Source organism: Haliotis rubra, unplaced genomic scaffold (assembly GCF_003918875.1).
Source record: "Haliotis rubra isolate DU_JTF1 unplaced genomic scaffold, ASM391887v1 Scf67, whole genome shotgun sequence".
NCBI classification, from domain to species: Eukaryota; Metazoa; Mollusca; class Gastropoda; order Lepetellida; family Haliotidae; genus Haliotis; species Haliotis rubra.
In genome coordinates, this window is record NW_025767379.1 from 2370085 (window position 1) to 2381113 (window position 11029).

General features: G+C 40.7%; 1 protein-coding gene across 2 annotated transcripts; it reads left to right on the top strand.

The window, feature by feature from the left end:
* Positions 1-1895: 1895 nt before the first annotated feature.
* LOC124257669 (beta-1,3-galactosyl-O-glycosyl-glycoprotein beta-1,6-N-acetylglucosaminyltransferase-like) lies at positions 1896-7052 on the top strand. 2 transcript variants are annotated; one of them, XM_046691789.1, is made up of 4 exons: positions 1896-2039; positions 2461-3521; positions 4241-4473; positions 6141-7052. In XM_046691789.1, the coding sequence occupies exons 2-4, from the start codon at positions 2461-2463 to the stop codon at positions 6485-6487; spliced, it is 1641 nt and encodes a 546-aa protein (XP_046547745.1). In that variant the 5' UTR covers positions 1896-2039; the 3' UTR covers positions 6488-7052. The 2 variants fall into 2 exon arrangements, with proteins under 2 accessions (XP_046547745.1, XP_046547746.1); XM_046691790.1 differs by having other exon boundaries at positions 4241-4497; positions 6141-6219.
* Positions 7053-11029: the final 3977 nt, after the last annotated feature.

The following is an 11029-nucleotide window of genomic DNA, read 5'->3' on the forward strand; positions in this document are numbered from 1 at the left end:
GCAATCAGCAGCACTGGTGCGTAAAGTTGTTTATTTAACACTGTAGGCATTATTCATTATTCACTGTAGGCATTAGTAGACTCCACCTGACTGTTGTATCTTTGTACAAGTATCCTGACTGTTGTATCTTTCTACAAGTATCCTGACTGTTGTATCTTTGTACAAGTATCCTGACTGTTGTATCTTTGGACAAGTATCCTGGCTGTTGTATCTTTGTACGAGCATCCTGGCTGTTGTATCTTTGTACAAGTATCCTGGCTGTTGTATCTTGGTACAAGTATCCTGGCTGTTGTATCTTTGGGCAAATATCCTGGCTATTGCATCTAGGTACATGTATCCTGGCTTTGTATCTTTGTACAAGTATCCTGGCTGTTGTATCGTGAGACAAGTACCTTGCCCCTGACGTTGGCTGTTGCATCGTGAGACGAGTACCTTGCCCCTGACGTTGGCTGTTGTATCGTGAGACAAGTACCTTGCCCCTTGTATTTTGACGTTGGCTGTTGTATCGTGAGACAAGTACCTTGCCCCTTGTATTTTGACGTTGACTGTTGTACCTTGCCCCTGACGTTGGCTGTTGTATCGTGAGACAAATACCTTGCCCCTGACGTTGGCTGTTGTATCGTGAGACAAATACCTTGCCCCTGACGTTGGCTGCTGTATCGTGAGACAAGTACCTTGCCCCTTGTATTTTGACGTTGGCTGCTGTATCGTGAGACAAGTACCTTGCCCCTGACGTTGGCTGTTGTATCGTGAGACAAGTACTTTGCCCCTTGTATTTTGACGTTGACTGTTGTATCATAAGACAAGTATCTTGCCCGTTGTATTTTGACGTTGGCTGCTGTATCGTGAGACAAGTATCTTGCCCGTTGTATTTTGACGTTGGCTGCTGTATCGTGAGGCAAATACCTTGCCCCTTGTATTTTGACGTTCGCTGCTGTATCGTGAGACAAGTGTCATGATCTTTTGATCTGAACTTTGACGTCATTTTAGCAGCGTATTCCTATCGATGTCAACATTATTGTTGTTGTGGCCTGTCTACATATAATGACAACATGTTCATCCTTACTACGTAATTATACCACGGATGTATTTCTAAAACTGCTTTGAGGTTGCCTTCATAGTCAGAAAATGTGTGTCAGATGTTTATTTTTCAACCCCGCCCTCCTAACAAATGAGACCATTGAAGTAAGGGTTAGAATCGATCTTCAGCAGCCGTAAAGGGATCGGATGGTCCCACTCGGTGGCATGTTTGATGCATGTCAGCGCATTGCGTATATCCACCCTCATGATGCCAGTGACTGGATTGCCTGGACAACACTAGATCATTCACATAACGTCATCATATAGCGGGAATATTGCTGGCAACTGTAGCTTCCCTGAAGGCTGACAGTTAGTATTCTTGAGAGAAATGCATTATTTATGTTTAGAGAAGTGTGGTATGATATAGTGCCTTTAAGACAGCACTCTAAGTAATCGATTCTGGGCATTCCAGTGATTGGGGTACAATCAGCCGAGGCACCTGATCGACTGGTATGTCAAGAATAAGTCGCTTGGTAACTATATTCAAATGCAATTTGGGCAGTTTCAGGTGTTACCAGGCTTATAGTTGCTCATGCTGGCCACATTAGTCTGCCTGGTCACTGACTAAGTACATATGCACTGACAGATGATCCCATGTGTACAACCCTATATCGACCACATGGTGTTGTATTACATGATATTACATAGCCACAGGAATTCATACTGACCGTATTGTTGACGTTACGCCAGACCACTGAAACCATCGATAATGCCCCATTGTACGTGCTTGCGCTGTGAAGTCACAGTATTATACTGGTGAACATATGTTACTATGTCGATTGTAGTTTGGCTTTTGTCCAACACGTTCACAACATACGTAGGTTTACACTGTTGGCGAGTTGTACCGCCCAGCATCTTTCGACGGGTGTTGAAACATGGAGTAAATCGTGAGTTCGACTGAATGATTCATCCCAAGACTGACCTGATCCTGACTGAATGGGTGGGACATCAAATGAAAGGTAAGTATTATAGTTCACTATTCACTGGTGGCCCAATGATCGAAGATTATATTTTGTCGTGTCGAGTTACTTCCTTAGTGGTGCGGTCCCAGTGGCGATCTCGGGACCTCAACCGACTCGACCTCGCAAACTACTCGACTTGTCTCGACCTGGGGGGTATCTCGACCTGAGTCGACCTCACAACGACCTCATAACGACCTCGTAACGACCTTAGTTCAATTTCAGTTCGACTTTGAACAGTGGTGCGGTCCCATGGCGACCTTGCGCTACTCGAGGTCGCTGCTGGGGGTCGAGTTGGTCGTGTCTGAGATCGCCACTTGGACCGTACCATAAGGAGTGCTAGGATCCACGTATTGGCATCCTACATTCGTCCTACGTATATGAGTTTTGGTACTGAATGCGAATATATATTATTTTGCAGATGTATCGTCTGGTCCCGTCTCCAAATACGAGAAGCGCCATTTGCCTATTTTTCTTGATCGGTGCAATGCTGAGTGTTAACCACGTACTGATATACAAACATGCCGCACGACACAATCACGTCTTACGATCGAAGAGAGACGTAGAACGGCAAATCAGTTTGGTTATGTCCACCTCATTGGTCACTGAAAATATTACCATAGCAACTGGAACAAACAAATCTGTTGTAACAAATATCAAACATTATGCCAAAGACATAAAAAATAATGTTCCTGAAGGAAATAGTCACCAAACTGGTTCTCCAAAGACTTTAGATATAAAGGTCTATGGTAAAAACGAATTGCATTTTAAACCACTGCCGAACATAACACAGTTTGGCAAAATTGAAAGTGAAAAGAATGAACCCAAATCCCACAAAAATATGGACGGGAACAAGAACAGGAACAAGATCAGGATTAATCTGACGACCAACAGCAATAAGAACAAAAATTTCACACAGCATGTGAAGCCACGGTGCCGAGACCTTATAGCTGGAAACACGAGTCAAATACAAGAGGCCATACTGTACGGCGAGGCGCATCCCTACAAGCCATCACTGCCATATACTCATATGACCAGGAACTGTACCAGGTTCTTAAACCAGAGAGGCTACATCATGGACGTTAGTGCTGAGGAGACTGAGTTCCCTCTTGCATTTAGCATACTGATGTACAAAGACGTGGAGCAAGTGGAGAGGCTCCTCAGAGCCATTTATAGGCCATCTAATTACTATTGTGTACACGTGGACAAGAAGATGTATGAGGCAGACTTCAGTGCTATTAAAGCTGTTGTGGATTGTCTGCCCAATGTGTTTCTAGCATCTGTGCGGATCAATGTGAGGTGGGGAACATATTCTGTTCTGAAAGCGGATGTAAAATGCATGAAGGACCTGTGGGCGTATCCTTCCTGGAGGTATTTTATAAACCTGTCTGGTACTGAGTTTCCTCTCAAAACAAACCGTGAGATTGTCAGGATTCTGAAGACCCTGAGAGGTGCCAATATAGTTGATGCCGAGAAAGAAGTGTAAGTCTGTTTGTTTTCATAGTATACAGTATCCAGGGAATTCGAGTGAGTCTTGGGTTGAGTCTGAACCAGACATTCCAGTGTTGTTTAATGCCGCACTCGGCAGACAATCCAGTGATTAACATCACAAGCATGGATCTACACAATTGGGATGCGATGACATCTGCCAACCAAGACAGCGAGTCTGACTACCATATCCCTCTAGTCGCCTCATACGACGAACACAGGTTTATGAAGACCAAATGTAACCCGGATCTTTACGGGTTCACGATCGTTTCGATGGAAAACATTGGGAATAATTTTGCTGGACTATCTATCTCACTCATGGGTACCCGGTAGAATATGTAGTCAGTGTGAATGTCAACGGAACAACACTTGCTGCTATACTTCATACATGGAGGGGAAAACAACTTCCAGAAGGGAGGGTCGTATGTTAAGTAGAAATATAAATATATCAAAGTCGATGTTTGTAATCATTATCCGGATTCGTGGTGAACCCTCAGCGTCCCACCACAAACTGGATCAGGTGGATACATTCTGTCAGTCACTGCTGACGGCGTGATTCACAGCCGAGGATAACATCCACTGGTTTATCTGGTCGAGTGTCAATTATTTACATGTCGTGGTGTTACAGCTGCAATATTGCTGAGTGCGGCATAAATACAACACACATACAAGATAAGATATATAAGCTAGTTTTCTCCCTTTGATGTTGCCAGGGAAAAGTGGAAGCGCATTCGATGGGGTCGAGCAGGACCGCCTCCAGTCGGAATCAACCTACACAAGGGAAATACTCACGTCCTAGTGTCCAGGGAGTTTGTCGGCTATGCGTTACACAGCCCAGTTGTCCACAAGTTTAAAATATGGCTGAGAAAGACAAGGATACCAGACGAGACGTTCTTTCCTTCGTTAAACCACAGCCCCCTATTAAGGATCCCCGGCTCGTTTTTAGGTGAACGTCCAGCTGAGTGAATGAGTGAGTGAGTTTTGTAATGGATAGGGGACTGATTCGATGGGTGGATGAGTGGGTGGGTTGAGTGAGTGAGTGAATGAGTTATTGAGTGTGTGCGTGAGTCTGTATGTCTGATTTCAGAAGGACGCCCGCATGGAACCAATATGTACGTATTAAAGAGTGAGAGAGTGAGTGAGTGAGTTATTGAGTGTGTGGGTGAGTGCGCGAATGGTGAATAGATTTGTGATTGAGTACTTGAAAGGGTGAATGGCTGAGAGAGAGTGAGTGAGTGAGAAACTATAGTTTTGCAGAACAGATCACGAGGGTTTGCTGCATGACTAAGGTCGGCAAAGGTTTTTCCAGAAAAGCAGAAAAGTTGTTTTTAAAAAACAAGATAGCCAAGTGTTGAATGAATTGCTTGTCGCGCCGAAAGTTTGGGTTTAGTTCTCCACGTGCGTGGGAACCATTTATGATATCTTCCGTGGTGTTAGTGCTGAAATATCGCAACACATAAAGTATACTATGTCCATTTTCTCTGAAAATCAAAATTCAATTGAACAAACGGCAGTGTTTTTTTCTATTTTATCAAGTGCCCAACACACTTCCGTGACTATTGTGTTTGTTGCGACCGAGATCAGACCTTTCTTTCTACCTTCAGTTCTGGGTTCGAATCCTGATTCGTACCGATTATGTTCTTAGGTTTGTCAGCGCCATACCAATGCTTTTTTGATTTCACAAAAGTGGTAAATGTCTGAGACCTGCATAACTTCCTCAGACATAACACTGACATCTCGGGTCAAGTCAAAACATTGATTACACAACAGTCTCGTTTCCTGCTGACTGGGTTTCGTCCTATTGCGCAACATAGTATAATAACCAGTCCAGAATTTCGAGACCAATTCATTCAACTGGATACATAAATATTAATCAGTGTTATTTGATACATCTAAGCACTTGTATATTGCACCACTACGCTCATTCTGACCCTTACAAACACGTCATGCAGCGTGCTCTGTCGTACACCGTGCTCTGACAGACGGAAACCTGGAAATCGTGGAAATCTCAAAACGAGGCTCTGCCGCTAGAAAAGTTTTGCGGTCTGGTACGGACTTGATATTATGTCAATCACATTGTGCGTAACAAAACTACACTGAATTAAGCGCAAAGAACACATAACAGGTGTAACCAGTGATCCAGAGGAATTTTGAATCATTTTACGACCTAATGCTGCCTACACCTCGCCATAAAATATAGAAATACGATGTTATTAAAGTTTAAATTAACTTGTAAATATCATTTTCTTATGAAACAAGGAATTGGAATTCAGTGTAACCATAGTTGTTTGTGATGTCTCTTTTCACTTTCACACGAGAAAATTCGGATCGGCTGAAAAGTAGGTCATTGTCTGAATGGGTTAATGAGATTCATGTTTCGGTTTGTATTGTTGCACGCGGCAGACAATCCAGTTATTAACATCATGCGTATCGATATACACAATTCGGATACGATGACATGAACCAAGTCAGCGAGTGTGACCGGATCATGAGCTACTGCTTTAAGCAGAATTAACCCATCTAACTCACTCACTCATACAGAACGCTACCTGTCCTACTTGATCTTACACTGCCACATGAACGCCTGTTCACTACTTTAATTCATTGTTTCAGGTGACGACTGTGCCACAGATTACGACAGTAAACCTTACATTGCTCGATTCAAAAACTGGGGACCGAACGCTCCTGAAAGATCCTTTGCTTGGCCATGTCACGGGAAGCGCGTGCGTGAAATCTGCATTTTTGGCGTGGGTGATCTCCCTTTGTTGACGACACGCCGAGAACTGTTTGCAAATAAGTTTTATATAAACTATCAGAACCAGACACTGGACTGTATGGAAGAATGGCTGTCTGAAAAGATCAGGGAAGAGCAAGCAGGCCGGGCACATCTTAATGTAACTTTCTATGAACAAATGCCAAACCTGAAATACATATGCAGACAAAACTGTACTGTACTATAATTGTATAAAGAAGATCGTATCAGGTTCGATCCACCCATGATTTGTTCCCACCAGTTTGCTGCAGGCAGGAAGGAAATGGTGCTACCCGAATAAGGTACAAAACGTCGCCTTTCAAAATGTCCGGTAAATTTGACATTAATAACTTTCAGAAATCAATGTCGCTGGCATAGGATATGGAATTGACGTCTTACAATGGCAGCCATGTTGTATGTTTCGTGTAAGTTCATCGGCTATGCCACCAGTTATTTTAGTTCTCTAAGCTCATCACAGCGACATATGACCGGCGTCGTGGTGGAACCTGTATGCATTGAGGATATCGGCACATATTGCTGCAACAGCTGTTTGTTGACATTTTGCTTTTTTCTAATACAATTCTTTAAACATTACCAGAGAACAGAAATGCCTAATGTCTGTGTATCATCACAAAACATTAATCTTGATCAAGTAATGAAATGAAGATAGCCGTTCGGCAAAGTCCGGCGGGCGTCGAAGTCCTGTACATTCATTGTTTGATAATATGTGACTGTAAATATACTAGGCGTCATTAATAAAGGGTCACATGATATATAGCACATGTAAAGAAAAGTTCCTCAGAAATAATAGAACGAAGAGTGTCATCGTAATGTTTAATGTGTTGACAAACGTGACACATCGTGACATACAGACAAGAAGTTCAAACAGCACTGGTAACAGAATGTATCGGACGTTGTATATATTTCAAACAAAAACGAAGATTTTTAAACTTTTAAGAAATAGTGTTACCAATAGCTTGATCCTCCATTAAGGACGCCGAGTATATATTCTCTCGCTGTATAATCGCTCAATGTTATCATGTATATGTTTGATATCTGTTGTCTCACACCCGTGAAGGTCCGGGTTAGAACGAGCCTTCAGTAAACCATGCTTGTCTCCCCTCGTGAAGGTCCGGGTTAGAGCGAGCCATCAGTAACCAATGCTTGTCTCCCCTCGTGAAGGTCCGGGTTAGAGCGAGCCATCAGTAACCCATGCTTGTCGTAAGAGGCGACTAACGTGATCGGGTGGTCAGGCTCGCTGGCTTGGTTGATACATGTCATCGGTTCCCAGTTGCGCAGATCGATGCTCATGCTGTTGATCACTGGATTGTCTGGTCCAGACTCGATTATTTACAGACCGCCGCTTGAATATTGCCGAGTGCGGCGTAAAACTAAACTCACTCACTGTTATCTCACATATAGTTGCTACCTTATTACATTTATTGAAAATGGTTTTGTAACTTTGATTTTCACGCAGGATTATGTTGCTGTTTATATGGTATATATCTGAATGTAAACCTCTAGTGGTACCGGCGGATAGCTTAAGTTCAGGGCATCGTTTTGATGTCTACATCTTCCGTATTGGTTCCGTTGTTATTTTGCTATTTGGGCTTTGCTTCTTTTAAGATAAACATATTTGGGCATCTTTATCAGGCTATTGTATTACAGGACAGGTTGTTCTCTACGACGTCCGCGCACAGGAGTTAAAACCCTTGTCAAGACATGGCTTTACCTTCAAGCATCGCTAGAACTGTTTTGGGAGTCGCCAACAGTCATTCAAAATTCAGTCTTCGACAGTAAGTTGTTATGGGGCAGATTTCTCTCGGGTACTGTCAATAATGTAGTACTGAGCTGAACGTTTCAGGTAGCGTTTTCACACTCCGTTTTCTAGTAATCCGTCAAATACCAGGTCAAATACTTCGGTCAAATACCAATTTACTATTGGGAGTCAAGTTACACTTTTGGTCTTATATAAATGTTATCTAAACTCCACGAGCAGCTAGTGAGCAAGCCAGACAATAAAATTAACTGACGTAACAAGATCAACTTCTCCACATCTGTAACAGAATATCATATAAATATGGAAACAGTAAATGAATGGTTACAAAGTTTGATGACGGCTAACCCGTGTCGAGTTCGTAGAGTTACAGCTGGAGGGAAACAGGTCTTACTTGCTAGCTGCAGGTGGAGACTGAACAACAGACGACTTACATGTATCCACTGGAAGGGTGTTACTGCTGGCTGTTCTGGCAAATGCACAACTGTTGGTGCACCACTATTGGTGCATTTGTCAGGAACAAGTCTCCACACATTCATCCGCCAGAAAATTTCAAAGAAACAAGATTCCTGAGTTAATTGCGTCTGTTCAGCTCATATATGAGGAATATATATCAAGATTGCTCATATATGAGGATTGCTCATATGAGGAAGATATATCAAGATTGCTCATATATGAGGAAGATATATCAAGATTGCTCATATATGATGAGGATATATCAAGATTGCTCATATATGATGAAGATATATCACGATTGCTCATATATGATGAATATATATCAAGATTGCTCATATATGATGAAGATATATCAAGATTGCTCATATATGATGAAGATATATCAAGATTGCTCATATATGATGAAGATATATCAAGATTGCTCATATATGATGAATATATATCAAGATGGCTCATATATGATGAAGATATATCAAGATTGGACATATGATGAAGATATATCAAGATTGCTCATATATGATGAAGATATATCACGATTGCTCATATATGATGAAGATATATCAAGATTGCTCATATATGATGAGGATATATCAAGATTTCTCATATATATATCAAGATGATATGATGGATATATCAAGATTGCTCATATATATCAAGATGAAGATATATCAAGATTGCTCATATATGATGAAGATATATCAAGATTGCTCATATATGATGAAGATATATATCAAGATTGCTCATATATGATGAAAATATATCAAGATTGATGAAGATATATCATATATCAATATCATTGCTCATATATGATGAATATCAAGATTGCTCATATATGAAGATTATCAAGATTGCTCATATATGATGAAGATATATCAAGATTGCTCATATATGATGAAGATATATCAAGATTGCTCATATATGATGAAATATATCAAGATTGCTCATATATGATGAAGATATATCAAGATTGCTCATATATATGATGATATATCAAGATATATATGATGAATATATATCAAGATTGCTCATATATGATGAAGATATATGATGAAAGATATATCAAGATTGATCATATATGATGAAGATATATCAAGATTGCTCATATATGATGAATATATATCAAGATTGCTCATATATGATGAAGATATATCAAGATTGCTCATATATGATGAAGATATATCAAGATTGCTCATATGGATGAAGTATATCAAGATTGGTCATATATGATGCTGCTGATGCTGCTCTTCTCCAGGAATATTTGTCATCCATTTTTTTATTATGTTCGTAAATAGAAAATAAACTACAAGTCTACTATAAGTCTGAAATTATTCCTTGTTGTTGACAATGGCATTGCATGGACAAGTTCATTACGGTATAATTAATCAATCAGTCTTTATTCACTCCAAGTTACAGCCACCGGTAGTACATGAGTTACATAACCCTTACTACAAGATGGCAAATCATATCTTGAACAATAATCTTAATATTCCCATCACACATCAGTTTCTTATAATTTACTAAAGATGGACATTGGTAATAATACTCTACGTTGAGTTGATAAAGCAGTACAATCACATAGATAGTGGAATTCATCTCTGATAAGTCTAGAGTTACACTTAATACATAATCTTCCTTGACGAGGGATATTATAATATCGTCCCTTTTACATTATAATTTGGTAAATTATGGTTGCTTGTTCTAAAATATAGTATTCGTTTATAAACGTTTCATTCAATAAAAGATGTTGGTCAAAACATGGGAAATCCTAAGAATAATAAAAACCTTTAGATGAATTATAAACATCACCTCGCAATGACAGCAAAAATTGTTCTTTTAAAATATCAAATACCGTTGCAATTATCAATTCTTTGCCTTAATTCTGAGGAATATCGAAAATGAGTGGTAGCCACATGTTACAAATCTAGTTTTAACGTAATTCAACAAGGTTATGATTGACTGTGAATACTCTTGTCATACATATAATCAAGCAGAAATGAGGCAGTTTTACTATCCTTTATAGGGATGAAGGTTTTGCTATTGCGTGCCCTGAATCATGAAGTATATTTTGACGCTGTAGGATATGTGCACTGTTGGGAACAGGAGAAGACATGACTGCGTGCTATCGACTCAGTCCTCTACGTTGGGCGAGGCACGTAACACGCAAGCAGCGTATGACATCTGTTGTGTTTTGGCCATAAGTAAACACAATGCTTTACAATCACAACGCTTTTCAGTTTTTTTTGGTGCGTGCGTGCGTGTGTGCGTGTGTGTGTGCGTGCGTGCGTGCATGCGTGCGTGCGTGTGTGTGTGTGTGTTGGGATAATCGAAATTGACATCTATGACATTTGTTACGAGCAGAAGGCCTACACCACCAAATGTTAGGAGTAGCCTATATCACACTCATCATTGTGGGCGGCAGCTGCTGCCACCATGGTAGTCGAGTGGGTAGAGCGTCTCCTCTGGAAAGTCGGTAGTTCTATTCCCTGGTCGTATATGAAACGACCTAAATACATGGTC